The 17,264-nt window shown below is 41.0% G+C and overlaps 1 protein-coding gene across 1 annotated transcript in view; it reads left to right on the top strand.

The window, feature by feature from the left end:
* PCLO (piccolo presynaptic cytomatrix protein) overlaps positions 1–17,264 on the top strand; it is a 283,861-nt gene that overhangs the window by 108,142 nt on the left and 158,455 nt on the right. The window contains exon 6 of the mRNA XM_033958826.1: positions 11,929–16,963. Coding sequence (XP_033814717.1) covers positions 11,929–16,963 — 5,035 coding nt within the window. The remainder of the gene's footprint in view (positions 1–11,928; positions 16,964–17,264) is intronic.

Below are 17,264 nucleotides of genomic sequence, written 5' to 3'. Positions count from 1 at the left end.
TCTATGCAGTGGTTGGTGATAAAAAACCCTAATGCAGTTTGATAAAAGGGAGTCTAAGTTTGTACCTTAGCTAATGGAAGGTAAGTGAGTTTCCCAAGATGACAGAGGACTGCAATGGGGTTTGAAGCAGGCTTCCCTGGTCCTCAGCCCAGTGCGGTAACCATATAACAATATGTATACTTTGGAAGAGAGATGGGAGGGGGAGATATGATAGAGATATTTGAATACCTCTATGTCATAAGTGCCCAGGAGGTTGACTCTAGAATGAAGGTCAATAAGATGAAGGGGAAAGGGGATAGAAGTTATCTAAGGAACTATGTATGAAAAGAGTGGTGGATGTATGGAACAGCCTCCCTCTGGAGCTGATAAAGGTGAGGGTTATAGATAAAGACAGGTTGTTCACCCTCCCCAAGTTACGGAGAACGAGAGGGCACGCTCTAAAGTTAAAAGGGGATAGATTACGTACAAACATAAGGAAGTTCTTCTTCACCCAGAGAGTGGTGGAAAACTAGAACGCTCTTCCGGAGTCTGTTATAGGGGAAAACACCTTCCAAGGATTCAAGACAAAGTTAGACAAGTTCCTGCTGAATTGGAACGTACGTAGGTAGGGCTTGTCTCAGTTAGGGCACTGATCTTTGACCTAGAGGCCACTGCGAGAGTGGACTGCTGGGCACGATGAACCACTGGTCTGACCCAGCAGCAGCAATTCTTATGTTCTTATGCAAGAGTGGTGGATGTATGGAACAGCCTCCCTGTGGAGCTGATGAAGGTGAAGGGCTGTATCTGAATTTCAAGTGCAGAGGATCTCTGAGAGAGGGGAAGGGCATTTATACAGCATATGGATAGGCCATGTGGTCCCTGGGGTCATTTTCTTTGTGTCTATATTAAGTGGGTTTTATGAAGAATAAAACTTATCTTTTCTTGGCTCTGGGTTTGAAAGCATATTTTTATCTGCATTTCAAAAATACACATCAAAAACAAGGTTTAAAGAGGAAATTTTATTCTGCAAAGATCCAACATAACAATCGAAAAGAAAATATTTACTAATTCATCAGACTACGTTCTTACTGTACCTTCCAAGAGCGGAGTATAACTCCATGATGAACTTGTTTGATTCTGATATAAGCTTAGTATTGCAATATTTTATGAATTATGCAAGCAAAGGGAAACAGAGAATACTTTACCACTCCTTTACCAATGTGTCCTAAGGTTTTGCATTTACCACACTTTAGCAGCAAAAACTAACATGCAGCTAATGCAGAGGTTGTGCAGTGTTGGGAGTGGGGGAGGGTCCAGCATGTCCTCTACAGTTACTACAGAGAAGACTTCTTTGCTGGGCGTTAAAATCTTTCACAATTAGTGGAAATTCACCTACTACTTCTGGAAGAGGCCTGACGGCTTCTACGCAGTCTGCTCAAATGATAGCACAGGGTGAAAACAGTTAGAGAACTGCAGTGTCCAGTGTGGGGGGGACGTTCTTCCTAAGGGTGCGGCATCCCTCCTCCTCTCTTCTCCCCCCCCCTCTTGCTCCTCTCCTTGCCGTGCACGCCTGCCCCTTGTCTTTCCCCGTATTTTTTTAACTTGCCCAGCTTGAGGTTGCTGCCCGCTTCGGCATTGGTGCTCGCTCTGACATCACTTCTGGGATCTGCGCCTAAGAAGTGACATCAAAGGGCGAGCCAACACCAATGTGGGCAAGCTGCTCACGCTGGAGAAGTTAAAAAGGGAAGGGGAGGGAGGCATACGCACGGCAGGGGTGGGGTGGGGAAGGGGCACCACCGTTCTGGTCGCCACTCACCCTTACTATGCCACTGCAGTCCATGCCCAGTTCCTGTCTCCAACACAGAATGCAGTCAGGGAAAAATTCACTAAATGTTAGGCACCCCAAAATTGGGCATTAAGCTGGTATTTTATAGTGGCAGAGTTTCATGTCCAATCTATGATAGACTATTGACCTACATGTAAGTCATCAGCTTCACTACTCATGCCATGTCTTTGGCTGGTGTAAATAATGATGCCTAAATGCAACTAATCTATAAAGTGCACACAAGAGAAGCCAGATCCGCCCTGACATGTCCAAGCCCCTCCCATGTCAACACTCCTTTGCATTAGCATGCAAGAGACGTTAGGTGTGATCTTTACGGACATGTCTGTTACATGCACCGTGGAAAATTGGTGCCGGTTCATGCTTGTGAACACCAAGTACTGGTATTTATTAACAATTATTCTAATGTCAATTAATTAGTCGCCACACGTATAACTGGACATATTCAACAAGGGTGGTTTGCAAAGTTTGGTAAAAAAGCAAGTTCAACAATGTAGTCTCCATCGAGGGCTATTCACATGGGCCAGCGAGTTTCCAGTTTTTTTGAAAGCTTCTTTATTTTTCCTATGATACAAAAAAACTGGAAACTCGCTGGCCCATGTGAATAGCCCTCGATGGAGACTACATTGTTGAACTTGCTTTTTACCAAACTTTGCAAACTACCCTCATATAACTGCATCCTATCTTTGAGTATAATATATATAGACTAGTATTTTAGCCCGTTACATTAACGGATGCTAGAATATATGTTTGTCTGTCTTTATTTATTTCCATGTCTAGAATCTATTTTTTTTTTTTTTTTTCAAAAATGGCCTCTCTGGACATCCAGGCTATTGTTCGTCCAGACCACCAGAACGTCCATATTTATACCACGTTTCCAAACAAAATTTAGTCCAAGTCCCAAATGCCCAGAACAAGACCATTTGGATGTGGGAGGGGCCAATCTTATAATGGACTGGCCACCCAGACATAGCAGCAGATCAGTGGGGCACCTTAGAGGGCTCTGCTGTGAACTTCACAAAAAGGGTGCCACATAAACATCTCACCAGAACTCCTTTATAGGTTATGGTGAGCCCCCCAAAACCCCCTACACCCACCTTACTACAACCCTAATAGTCCTTATGGCAGTAGAGTAGGGGCTTGGGGGGCTTTGGTGGGTGCACATTTTCCACCATAAATGTAATGGTTAGAGTGGCTTATGGGCCTGGGTCCTCCTATGGTTCACTAGCAATATTTAAGACACTTGTGTGCAGCTCTACTAGGCTTTCCTATACCAGGTGCTGATCTTCTGGAGGCAAGTATGTACTTTTTTATTCCAATCTTTGTGAGTGTGTGAAGGGGTGAGTGAACACTAGAGGAGTGTGTGGGGATCTTTACTTAGACGATATAAAAATAGGTATAAGTGCCACAAAGATATCCAAAGTGATCAGATAACCACTGCAGAGACAAACTCACAACATTTAAGTTTCATCCAGGATGTCTAGTAAAACATTTGATTATCCCTACAGGACGACTAAGTCTAGGTCGGCCCCCATCCCACCCACATACTGCTCTAACCACTCCTCCAGATACGCCCCTTTTAGCTCTGGGCGCAGAGCGGAATTCATAGGCCTAAAGAGTCCCACGACATGTTCAGAAAATCGGTTTGATTATTGGCACTTGGACAACCTGTTTTTTAGGTTGTCTAAGTGCTGACTTGGGCGTGTTTTTAAATATGTTTAAGTTTTGATTATGAGCCCCTTAGCCTTTATACTTTTGCAGTGTATGGTATTTAATTATTTTTTTGAAATGTTTGCAGATTCAATCACCCTATTGAACAGAAAAAAGGTGTTTACACATTTACGCCTGTTAAAATCAAATACTGTATTATGTTTTTGCAAGAAACACATCTGATGAGTACAGAAAATTTAAAAATGAAAAGAAAACGGGATGGTCAATTTTACATCCCTGACTAAGGGCCTCTTCTATTAAACTGCGCTAGCAGTTTCTAGTGTGGGGAGCCGCGCTCTGCTCCCGACGCTCATAGAGTTCCTATGAGCACGGGAGCAACAGCGCTGGCCATTTAGCGTGGCTCTCCGCGATAGAAACTGCTAGCGCAGTTTCATAGAAGAGGGGATATGTCTCAGTTAAAAGAGGAGTGCGAAGTATCTGTATATAACTACTATATCTGCTCGAATTGATTTTAAGGCACTTTGGTTTCTAAGCTGTAGCATACTAAGAAGATTCTTTTCAACCTATATCAGCTTTGTTTGGAGGTTCCTTCATCGAAGCAGGTGAAGCTGTCTCGTCTCCATCGCTCGTGCAAGGTTTTCTGTTGTGGAACGCATTGCCGCTTGAAGCAAAGAGTGTAAAATTGTAGGAAACTGATTAAAACAGTACTGTTTGAGCGATATTTCTCATGTAAATGTGAAGAGTGAGGTTGATCTAATGCACTGATGCTGGCCTTTAGACCATTTGATGTATGATAGTACTTTGTCTGTCTCGAGGTTTGTTGTCTAGCATGAATTCTATGTTTTAAATTATGAGTATTCTTTTGGAACTTGCTCAGAACTGTAGGATATAATCGTGTAAGAAATTTTTTAAATAAAATCAATACTTTGGTGGTTCTTTAGAAATGCAGTATATTAAATCCATGACCTTTTATCCAATCGTATTCTCCTGGCCAATTTCTGATTTTGATTAGCACTTTTAGATGATACTTTAATTAAAATGGCTAATTTTTATGCACAGAAAATTGATTTAGTTATTATTTTGGTGAGATCCTTTCAAAAGTGAAAATGCATCCTAGGGAACTAGTTTGCTCAGGGTAATTATAACTGTGTGTTGACATCAACAGATAGATATGGCCTGACTACAGGACTCAATCCTACCTCCAATGACTTAGGTAAATATCTAAAGAATTTGGGCCTTTTTCATTAGTAAAGAGAAACACATAAGAGTAGGGTTACCAGATGTCTGGATTACCTCAGACATGTCCTCCTTTTGAGGACACGTCTGGGGATCCGGCTGGCTTTTCAGAACCTGGCACTTTGAGTTTTGAAAAGCTTGAAACGAATCACTGTCGGGCAGGAGCTCATCCGCGCGTGCGCACAAGTGCATTTGCATGATGTCATCATGTCACACTCATGCACGACGAGAGCAGGTAGTGGGGGGGGGGGGGAGCAGGGATGGGATGGGGCTAGGGCGGGACTAGTCTGGATTTTCCGGATGGAAAATCTGGTAACTGTACTTAAGACCCTACTTAGCCAGTTAACAGACTAAAAATGGCCACTTGGTCACAGCCAAGCTCCACCCCCAGACGACCTCTCACCTAGATAGTTAGATATGCAGCAACATGGGCTGGTTAATTGCAGCTGAATAACAGCTATTCATGAATTGATTTTTTGCTTTTATCTGAAGAGCTTAGAAGTCTGTCGCAGAGTAGCAAAATTGGCTAAACTTTTTCTGACCATGCGTTTCTGAGCTTTCAGCTGCAAAATTTGGAAGAAAGAATAGCTCTTCATCACTAGTCCTTTAATCATTGTTTACTAAATAATTCCTTTTTTGTTGGAAAACTAATAGTGGTTTGGAAAGAATTTGTCCATTTTAATTATGGAACAGATAAGCATCCTTTTATGGTAGAGGATGCGGCAAAAGCAGTGTTTTGAGGCCAAATAACATCTCTAGATGCCAGCATTAACTGAAAGAGAGCATTACAGATTCAAAGTTTGTGCCTCAATCTCTGTATAAACAATCGGAATTTATCTAGACAATCGTATTATGAACATGCAGATAACTGTAATAGGATGAAATGTTTAAATGGTGATGTATCCATCTTATTTCGACCTTTTCTTCTCTCTTAGAGTTCCTTCTCCTAAAGCTTAGCACATAGTATTGGACATCAGGACACACTTAGGGACTGACGCTGGTAATGCCCTACAGCTGCCTAACTTAATTGTTTTAAATGGTGTTAATTGGCGTGTCACTTGACTGTGTCAGTTCGAACCAATTACAACACAACATAAGAATAGTCTTACTGGTCTAGCCCACTATCCTGTCTTCATGGTGGCCAATCCAGACCACAAGTACCTGGCAAAAACCCAAATAGTAGCAACATTCCAGAATCTCAAAGAGTAAGCAAGATTCCGGAACCTCAGATAGTAGCAACGTTCCATGCAGAATCCCCAAAGAGTGGCAACATTCCATGCTACTGATCCAGGGCAAGCAGTGGCTTCCCCCATGCCTGTCTCAATAGCAGTCTATGGACTTTCTTCCAGGAACTTGTCCAAACGTTTTTTTAAAACAAGCTACGTTAACCAATCTTACCCCATACTCTGACAACAAGAACCTTTTAATGCATGCTAATCTCATTTCTGGTTAGCATCTCTAACAAATCCTTTCGACAGAGCTCTTTTCATATGTTCTGTTTATAACATGCATTTTTAAGTGTATAGGGTTCTTTTGAGATGTAAAGGCTTGAAGCCTTGTATTATCTCCAAAGGCTTGCTGCCTTCTGAAATGTAAATCTGGATTGCATTGATAAAATAATTTACAGGGTGTCATTTTTTTTGAGGTGATTATGCAGCTTTTCATGTGGAATGATCTTGGCTGCCTTTTCTTCCTGCATCCCTCAAATGGAGCTAAAATATGCCATGTGCTGTACAGCAACAGCGGGAAAGGATCTTCTACATAATTATCCTATTGAAAGTACCCAGTACACACAGCCTGGTGATATCTTCAGTCACTGTAAAATAAAATCACATCTGTTGCTGATCCTAACCAGTATTTCTGTTTATATGTTAGAGGTTAAAATACTCTGGTGTTAAAAGTCAGACTAATAGAGCAAGCAAAGAATGTCCGATTCAAAAGACCCAACTGAGAAAACCAATTTCTTCTATTTCTAAACGTAACGGGGGGAGAAGTTCGACCATCAACAGTGAGCATTTTCGTAACTGCCACTGGTGGTATTCCTGGATGGCCAACGCTACGTCATGTCCAGTCATCGGCATTGACTGAACGTATTTGTGCGACTGGCTATTTATTATGCATTAAGGGGCTGATTCTATAAATGACGGATGCCTAGAATAAATGGCGTCTATTGTGTGTCAATCACATTCAGCTGACGCTTAGAGAATCGTGCCTACTGACCCCTAACATCAAACGTAGGCCCTGCAGGGTTTTAAAGGCCTACATTTTCAGTGCCTAGGTTCATTGTCGAATCACGCCTAGCGACGCTTAGTGATGCCTAATAGAGAATGACACGGTGACAAAATTCATCACCATTCCCGTCCCCGCGGATAACCACGGGAAATAATCCCATGTCATTTTCTAGTGTCTATTTCAACCTCGGTCCTTCTACACAGGCATTCTTCAAAGCAAAGCTTGCGGGTCAGTGGTTGTGGCCATTCATACTCTGATTCTTCCCTCTCTCCTTAAAGAATGACATGAAGATGGTTTCCCGCGGTTATCCGCGGGGACGGGAACGGTGACGAATTTTGTCACCTTGTCATTCTCTAATGCCTAAGCCAACTCTACCCTAAACACGCCTACTTAGGCATGCAGCCTCACTAAGCCCTGCTAGCTGCCCGGATGTTAGCTTCTGGTCCCAGGAGGTGCCTGGTGGCACCTAGATCTTTTTTTAAATGGTTTTTTAATCGGCTTTTAAGGGCACAATCAATTATCGCACCTCTCATGTTACATTAAAACAATTAAGTGCCAGACTCCTGTCGGTGCCTAACATTAAGTGGCCCTTACAGAATGTCCCTCTAAGTGTGATATTCAACACTTATTTGCATAAGAATATTGCAAAAGATAGGACTGATTTTGATGTGGTCCGATTTAACCACTTAGGCAGCTCAGTTAAGTTAAGACCAGTTAAGTGGTTAAGATTGGCACTTAACCACATAACTGCTGACTCCACCCCTGGTCTGAGCACAAAATAGCTGGCTTTCAGTTTAGCGGTCTGCGATTTAACCATTTAGGTGCTGCAGAATATTGATGGACAGCCCTGGACAAGCAATTTAACCAACCGGAAGCCACTTCTGGCCAGTTCAATTGCTTTGAATATTCCCCACAATGAATCTGCAAAATGTGGTTCTGAAAACAAAGCAGATTAAATTTGCTCTCTGCGCATTTTTAGGTGAATTTTCTCATAAAGCAATGATAATGATGTAGTTACTGTAGTGGATTTGGCCATAGTCGCGTTGTTTCAACGAGGCGTTGGTAGAAAACTAGGCAAAACTGGGAGAATATGGCTAATCCTGGTCAATGTTCAAGCTTTCCTTCTTTTGTGCTGTAGATTTTATGTGATGTTTGATTGTAATTAATTGATTTTTTTAGCAGTTTGGATTTACGTTAACTTGTATTTTATGATTCTGTTGATTACTGTTGTATGTTAGCACTTTGGTGTTTATAAACTGCTTTGAGCCACATTTTTTCCTAGCAATGCCATATCAATTCTTAGGTTTTGGGGTGGATTATTCTGATCCTTCATGCTCCATAACAAATGTAACAATTGAGTACATGGAAATAAATTCTGTTTATCAACTTTCCAGTTCTTCTCTCAAACTCAAGAAAACTCTGGTTGGCGGATGGGAAACAGAGAGTGGAAGTGAATGGACAATACTCGGACTGGAAGAGCATCACAAGTGGAGTGCCACAGGGTTCGGTGCTCGGGCCCGTGCTCGTCAACATATTTATAAATGACCTGGAAATTGGTACAACGAGCGAGGTGATTAAATTTGCAGATGATACAAAGTTATTAAGAGTACTGAGGACACAGAAGGATTGCGAAGACCTACAACGAGACATAAACACACTCGAGAAATGGGCCACAAAATGGCAAATGAGGTTCAACGTGGATAAGTGCAAGGTGATACATGTTGGTAACAAAAATCTTATACACGAAGACAGGATATCCGGTGTGGTACTCGGAAAGACCCCCTAGGAAAGAGACTTGGGAGTACTAGTAGACAAGTCAATGAAGCTGTCCACGCAATGCACGGCGGCGGCGAAAATGGCGAACAGAATACTAGAAATGATTAAGAGGATCACAAACAGATTGGAGAAGGTTATCATGCCGCTGTACCTGGCCATGGTGCACCCCCACCTGGAATACTGCATCCAGCACTGGTCGCCGTACATGAAGAAGGACATTGTACTACTCAAAAGGGTCCAGAGAAGAGCGACTAAAATGGTTAATGAGTTGGAGGAGTTGCTGTACAGCAAGAAGCTAGAGAAACTGGGCCTCTTCTCCCTTGAAAAGAGGAGGCTGAAAGGGGACATGATCAAAACATTCAAGATAATGAAGGAAATAGACTTAGTAAATAAAGACAGGTTGTTCACCCTCTCCAAGGTAGGGAGAACGAGAGGACTCTCTCTAAAATTGAAAGGGGATAGATTCCGTACAAAGGTCAGGGAGTTCTTCACCCAGAAAGTGGTAAAAAACTGGAACAATCTTCCGGAGGATGTTATAGGGGAAAACACCCTCCTGGGATTCAAGACAAAGTTAGACAAGTTCCTGCTGAACCAGAACATACGCAGGTAGGGCTGGTCTCAGTTAGGGTGCTGGTCTTTGACCTAAGGGCCACCGCGTAAGCGGACTGCTGGGCACGATGGACCACTGGTCTGACCCAGCAGCTGTAATTCTTATGTTCTTAAGCAGCCTTTTTATCTGTCAAAAAAAAAAAAAGAAAAGAAGGGAAATTGTCCTGCAGCACAAACCAAAATATAAACCAATATAAATATGTGCATTGAACAAGGACATCAGTAAATAATGGTTCATATTTATGGCGGTATATAAGAATAAAGTTATTATTATTATTATTATTATTAAACAGGGTGAAACATTTCAATTGCTCATGTCATGTTCTTTGTTTCCACTCTTTAGAGACAGATGATTCTGTGGATGTTATTCATGATCTTACAGAGCCTCCTTTGTTGAACAGTCGCAGAAAACATACTTCCATCTAGGCGTAAGCGCCTACAGTGGATGCAAATGCTCATAGCTATGGATACGCATGAACACACATATAGTATTTATTTATTTCATTCGTTATCTAACCGAAGAGCTCAGAACGGCTTACAGGTTAAACATACATATTATATAGTTGACAGGTTACAATTTGACATAATTACAGAGCAAGTTTACGATACAAGGTTGTCTCCTAACTTGATACAGACTAGGGATCTAGTACAAACAATTAGATTTGCATCGTTATCCGTGGCAGGGCCTGTTTTTTCAATACAAGTTGTTCACCTAATATTGAGATCTAGTACCAAAATACATTTCTCTGCAATCCATTTGTCATGGGCAGGTAATGGATGTGACTCCGTTGTGTGTACAGGAGGCTGCTAAAATGAGATAGCGTGAGGGACATATACTGTACCTGGTGTAACCATCATTGTCTTTAAGCCAGGTTTCAGTGGTCAGGATTATGTCCCAGTGAGGTCTTTTAGTACGACCTCTTTGTTATTTACTGGCTTGGCATTTATGAGGGAAAAATGCTTGAGTGCCTGAATAAACTCATGTAAACCGTTCTGAGCTGTCCTGGGAGAAAATTTAATAAATAAAATAAATAGATATGTTTGAGGAAAAGGAGATTCCTCTCAGGTTGTGGGGGATGAGTTGGGAGGGTGTTTTGGGCTCAGCATATCAGCCCTGGCTGATAACTGGAATAGGAAAAGCACATGATGGGTAAGATTATTATAAGTTTAAGGTATAGCATTGGGGTTGTTGATTTATAGTTTTAATTTAGCTACTTTTATTCTGTGTTGTTTGGATTTGGTTGGGCAACAGGTGGAGAGTGATTGGTGGGTGGGTCTCTATATGTCATGTGAGCCTAGGGATGGGTGGAATGAGGGGGGAGGATGAGTTCACAGTGTGGCTTAAGAGATCTCCTAGCGGTAGCTTATAGTTTAATGATGGGTATTTTTCAGAAGTGTCCCTGAAGAGAGTCAGAAGTAGCAAGAGATGAGAGGTACATTCCAGGTGGAAATAGCTGGGTTTATGTGAGTGTAGGAAAGTTGTAGAAGAGAAGGGAGTCGTCTAGGCTGGGGGTCTGGAAAGATAAAAGATATGCAGGGTGGCGTTAAAGAGGGAAATGCAAAAGTCTCACCCAGGTTCCTCCCCTGAGCTAATGACTCCTGAGGCAGGCCTGATGGCCGAAACATGTACATGTCGAGTCATTGAGTTGGTGAAAGTGTCATTTTGATGTTGGAACAATAAAAATCTTCATATCACCAGACGAAATGGAGGACACATCAGTCTGATATGGACAATTCCACTCTGGTTTCTGCATAAATGCTGACGTCTACATTTGGGGAGATACGTGCATAACGATATTCTCTAAAGTTCTAATTGTCTACACTCTGCCCGTGTGAATGCCTACTTTAACCCTTTATTTGGCCTTGTTGCTCAGAAGCAACGTGTCTTCTATGGCTCTTATGGGAGATCTGCCTTTCCAAATGCATGTTACTCTCATTCAACATCAAGTTACGGAAAGCACTATTAGGGAATTAAAGGGTTTAAACAATGTGCTATCAAAGATGGGTGTATGCTTATGTGCATGTTTATTGTGGTTTAGGCTCATATGGCATTTATATGTAACATACTACACAATTTTAAAGTCACCTCCTCTGTCAAACAGGATTTGTTTAGGGTACTGTTGAAATGGTTGAAGTAGTTGCTCATTTACTGTAATTAATATATCAGGAATTTATTATATTGGACAGGATTATCAGAATGAATGAAGGGCATGGCAGTTCTCATATTCAAAATTTATCTAAATTAATACTAGAAAGCAACCAAGTAACCTAAAATCAATTCCAGTGAAATATTGTATAGCAGTTATCAATAAATTAAGTAGCAGAAATAGCTAAGAAGAAAAAAAAAAAATTTAAATTGAATCAGGTTGGGCAGACTGGATGGACCATTCGGGTCTTTATCTGCCGTCATCTACTATGTTACTATGTTAATTGGTATAGGTTCAGAAAAAAAAAGGATTGTAGGAATATTGGCATCAAAAATTATATATGCTTATATAAATAATATGGCAGTTTTTTTGATGGGGGGGAATGGAAATGGGAAAAGATGCACATTTAAAAGTTGGTTTGTTTTTGTTTTCCAGGAGAAGGAGGATGACAAGTCAGACACATCAAGCTCTCAACAGCAGAAAAGTCCACAAGGTCTCAGTGATACAGGGTATTCTTCTGATGGGGTATCAAGTTCGTTGGGAGAAATTCCAAGTCTCATTCCTAGTGATGAAAAGGAATTACTAAAAGAGCCTTTGAAAAAAGAGTCATTTTCCCAGGAGAGTAGTCCTTCCAGCCCATCTGATCTAGCTAAGTTAGAAAGTACCGTCCTGTCAATTTTGGAAGCCCAGGCTACTGCTGATGAAAAATCTGGAGTCTATGTAGACCAAACTCAGGATCAACTAAGAACTAAGATTTTACCAATAACCCCCGAATCTTATAGCTCAGATGAAGAAGACCTTGAAGATATTCAAGAAGAAGATGAAGAAACTCTTGAAGAAGAGGGTCAAGGAAATAAATTGTCCCATAAAATCTATAGGAAAAACATTATTTCTGAAGGTGATTTGTCATCGGGAAGACAATACCATGATTCTTTGGAAGATAGCAGTGAGAGTGAAAATTCACCTGTTCTACGAAGGAGAAGAAAGGCTAGTGTAGGATCTTCAAGTAGTGATGAATACAAACAAGATGACAGTCAAGGATCTGGTGATGATGAAGATTTTATTCGAAATCAGATTATTGAGATGAGTGCTGATGAAGATGCCTCAGGTTCTGAAGGTGAAGAATTTATTAGAACTCAACTCAAAGAAATTGGTGGTATTGAAAGCCAAAAGAGGGAAGGCAAAAGCAGAATAACGACTGCTAAATTCAAAAGACTAACAAAGAAAAGCAGCACAAGTTATGATGATGATGCAGGGAGACGCCATTCCTGGCATGATGATGATGATGATGAAGAAACATATGATGAAAGCCCAGAATCTAAGTACAGAGAAGCCAAAAGCCAAGACAGTGAAGAACTTCATGTTGCTGGAGGAGGCCTTCGTCGTTTCAAGACAATAGAATTAAATAGTACCATAACAAATAAATATTCTGAAGGATCTGAACCACCCACAGGTATTATCTACTTTGGTGAAGAACCAGAGTTGGAGATGGAAAGTCTCACTGATTCTCCAGAAGACAAGTCAAGGGGAGAAGGCTCTTCAAGTCTTCATGCTTCTAGCTTTACTCCTGGCACTTCTCCTACATCAGTATCCTCTCTAGATGAAGATAGTGACAGTAGTCCTAGTCACAAAAAAATGTCAGGTGAAACCAAACAACAGCGTAAAGCTAGACATAGGTCACATGGTCCTGTTCTTCCTACCATTGAAGACTCCTCAGAAGAAGAAGAATTAAGAGAAGAAGAAGAACTTCTAAAGGAGCAAGAAAAGCAACGTGAATTAGAACAGCAGCAGCAAAAAAAGAGCGCCAGTAAAAAATCTAAGAAAGATAAAGATGAACTAAGAGCTCAGAGAAGAAGAGAACGGCCAAAGACACCACCGAGTAATCTTTCTCCTATTGAAGATGCATCACCAACGGAAGAATTACGTCAGGCTGCAGAAATGGAAGAACTTCACAGATCTTCATGCTCTGAGTATTCTCCAAGCATTGAGTCAGAACCTGAGGGGTTTGAGATTAGTCCAGAGAAGATCATGGAAGTACAGAAGGTTTACAGATTGCCTACAGGTGTCCCTTTATATTCACCAACAGAAGAATCTTTTATCAGAGATGAAAGTGGTCAGAAAGTATTAAAAAATGCAGATGAAGCATATGATGAAATGATTAAAAAAGCCAAATCATATCAAAATGAAAAAGACAAAGAAGAAATGTATGAAAAAGAACCTCTGTATGGTGGAATGTTAATAGAAGATTATATTTATGAATCTTTAGTGGAAGATACATATAATGAAGGTATAGATACTAGTCGTCTAACTGGACAAAAAACGAACAACGATTTTATCCATCTAAAAGAAATAGGAAAGGGATCAGAGATTCCAAGTGTAGTTTGTCTAGATACCATGCAGCAAGTTTATGATATAAATGTTGACTATTATTCTGTAGAATCTTTGGATTCAATTGTGCCTCAAGAAGACATTGTATCCAGTTCATTCATTGTCCCAGAAAGCCATGAAATCATTATATTAGACAGTGTAACAGCTTCTAGTGGTGAAGAAAAAACCCTTTTAGATGCAGATGCTGCTTATGAGGAGCTTATGAAGAGGCAAGGATTGCAACTGACTCCAGGCTCCAGTCCGACTCAGCCATCTGAATTCATCCAGTCATCAGACGTGACAGTACCTAGCAGTGCAGACTTAAGTATGATGGATCTAACGATTCCATCAATGCCCCCTTTCACTAGTACAACAATACCAATCCCAGATGTTAAAATAACCCAACACTTTACAGCAAATGAAGACGCTGAAGATGAATTTATGAGTGATTATTCTGGAGAAATGTGGGAATCAACTTTCATTGATTCAACGGATTCAGTTTATGATGAGAAAACAGAAACTACTACCTCTGTGCTATATTCCGATGGACCTTCTTTTACATCAGCCATTTCTTCAGTTTATGAAACAGAAATCCCACAAATTGTTACGACTCCAATACCTATTTTACAAAGTACCACTACCACAGTGATTACTGTTCCAGATGAAATCTTATTGACATCTGCAGAAGCCAAAGAAATAGCTTTAATTACTCAAAGCGAAGCAGGTATCACATCTAAAACACTTGATGGAAGCTATGTTACTACTGCACCCCTTGACAGGACATTTAGAACCACTCAGACAAGTACTAAGGACCATGTTATAATTTCTTTTGCTGATACTCCACAACCTAGTAGGGTAAAAGAAACAAAAGGACTTGAATATATTTCAGAGAACGCTCGTACTGATTCTTCAGATCTAGTAATGAGTATAAGCAAGGATGAGACAATTACAGCTAGAGTTTCCATGATCCCAAATGTTTATGACGTTGCAAGTAAAGAACTGGTTACTGACATAACAGTACTTAGCTTAGCTGACTCTGTATATGATCAAACCCCTATATTCACATCCATTCATAACACGGAACCATCATCTACAGTTGTTCCATCTGGTATAACAGTTACTGAAGTTCTACCTACTACCTCTAAGCTACCATCTAGTACCTCTTCATCTCCTTTTGTTTCTTCCAAAGTACTTCCATATTTTAAAAGTTCCTCTGTGGATAAGCTCAAATCATCTCCTCCTCTTCCTCCTCCCCCTCCCCCTCCTCCACCACCACCACCACCCCCTCCACCATTACCTCCAACAAAACCAGCCACTTATCTACAAAAGAGACCAGCTGTTACAACTCCAGCGACAACAGCTATTAATTTGTCATTTTCAGCAACTGTTGCTGAAACAAGAGAGCATGGTAGATTACTGAAAAATGATATGATATCTCTTTCAAAAGTGCAAGCCTCTTCAGCACCCCCAGTTCCTCCAAAACCATCAGCAATTCCGGCAGGTTTAGTGTTCAGCCACCGGCCTGTGGATGGAGGCAAACCTCCAATTGCTCCTAAACCAGCACTTCCTCCTCTTCCAACATCTGTACATAAGCCAGCAGATAGGCACCCAAAGCCAACAGCTCTTTCTTTATCTACAACCTTGACTCTGAATTTGATGTCTGGAACAGAGTGCAAATTAACTTCCCCTAACTCTCCCCTGTCTCCACATTCTAGCAAATCCTCACCACGGTTAACTAAGCCATCACAGGAGACCTATGTCGTTATCACATTGCCATCTGAACCTGGAACTCCAACAGATTCTATGAGTTCTATCAATACTACCTGCTGGCCTTTAGGGATTCCATTACAAGAGCAAGTTCTACCAACTGTGCAGTCACTATTTTCAGAAACACCACCTACAAAATCTGTAGATATTGAAAATATGACAGACCAGAGCATGCGAACTTCAAGTGTTTTGAAGACTGTCTCTACTGCTCCTCTTCCTTCACAAGCTGGTTTTGAAACAGAAGTCACCCCTCGTTCAGTATCAGATGTTACCAAAACTTCCATTTCATTAGTTAAAAGTAAAATGCCCAGTATAGATTTAAGCAGTATTCCTGTACTTATAACTGCAGAAACAATTCAGGGAAAACCAAAGATGAAAGAAAATGGAAAAGGCCCTCTTGCTAGCGTTGCCACTGATGTCCGTGCTTTAGCAAAGATGGACATTAAAAAAACTGACAAAGGCATAGATTTGTCTACGGTTCATTCGGCTACACCAGTGGATGGGAAGAGACAACCTGCATTAAGTGATACTCATGAGAGACAAATAACTACTGTCCAACCAGCCATTGTAAATCTTAGCACTGCCACAGCATCTGTAGCCCAGGTCACCAAAACAGTAACAATAATGACCTGCACAGCTTCTGTGAATTATACCATGAGTTCAGAAAGCCTCATAGAGCTGGGCCAGTCAAGGAAGACTCCATTACAGCTAACAACTTCTAATCACTTTGAGCCTTCATGCCAGGTAACAAGCAACCAGGTTTTTTCTGCAGAGAGGGATGAAGTGCCAATAAACTTATCACTGTGCACTCCAACACATGCTGTAACGTGGGCTACAACCAAACCTACCCCTGCATATTCTGTTGGTGTAACTAATGGGTGGAGTGAAGCCCCGTTTGTCCAGGAGGTAGGAGAAAGTGGAGCAGTAGACCTTAGCACCACCAAACCTCACAAAACAATAGTAACTGTTGACGAAACCTCAGCAAGAATTGTAACGGAAATAATGAAAGATGATGATAAGCCTGTTGACTTGACTGCAGGGAGAAGGGCTGTTTGCTGTGACATGGTCTACAAGTTACCATTTGGAAGGAGTTGTACATCACAGCAGCCTACAACAACTTTGCCTGAAGATCGTTTTGGTTATAGAGATGATCATTATCAGTATGATCGATCAGGGCAGTATGGTTACAGAGGAATTGGAAGTATGAAACCTTCTATGTCAGATACCAATTTGGTAGAACCTGGACTCTTTCTATATAAAAGCAAGAACAGTTTTGATTATTGCATTGGAGTGACAGATGCAGCTGTTGACTTAACATCTGGAAAAGTAGCTACAGGTCAGTATGACATGTCAGCAGATCTTTCTTTACAATATAGTTTTGGTGTTCCCCATCTCATTTCTGGATGACATTTTGGTTGCGTTTTCTTTTGTTATCATTTTTTGGGACATTGTGGAAAATATTCTGGAGTACAATTATATTTTATTTCCTTTTCTATGTGTTTTGTACACAGGTTCATGCATGCGCCTGCATGTTCCAACAATGCTTTTGCTTCATATATAAGTAAATCATTAACCTGAAGATTTGCATGCAATTTTGTCCGTCAACAAGATGGAATGGCTTTCACAATCCACAAAAC

The sequence above is a fragment of the Geotrypetes seraphini genome, chromosome 9 (assembly GCF_902459505.1).
Source record: "Geotrypetes seraphini chromosome 9, aGeoSer1.1, whole genome shotgun sequence".
Classification (NCBI taxonomy): Eukaryota; Metazoa; Chordata; class Amphibia; order Gymnophiona; family Dermophiidae; genus Geotrypetes; species Geotrypetes seraphini.
The sequence above is the reverse complement of the archived record's forward strand: the minus strand, read 5'-3'. Positions and strand labels throughout refer to the sequence as shown.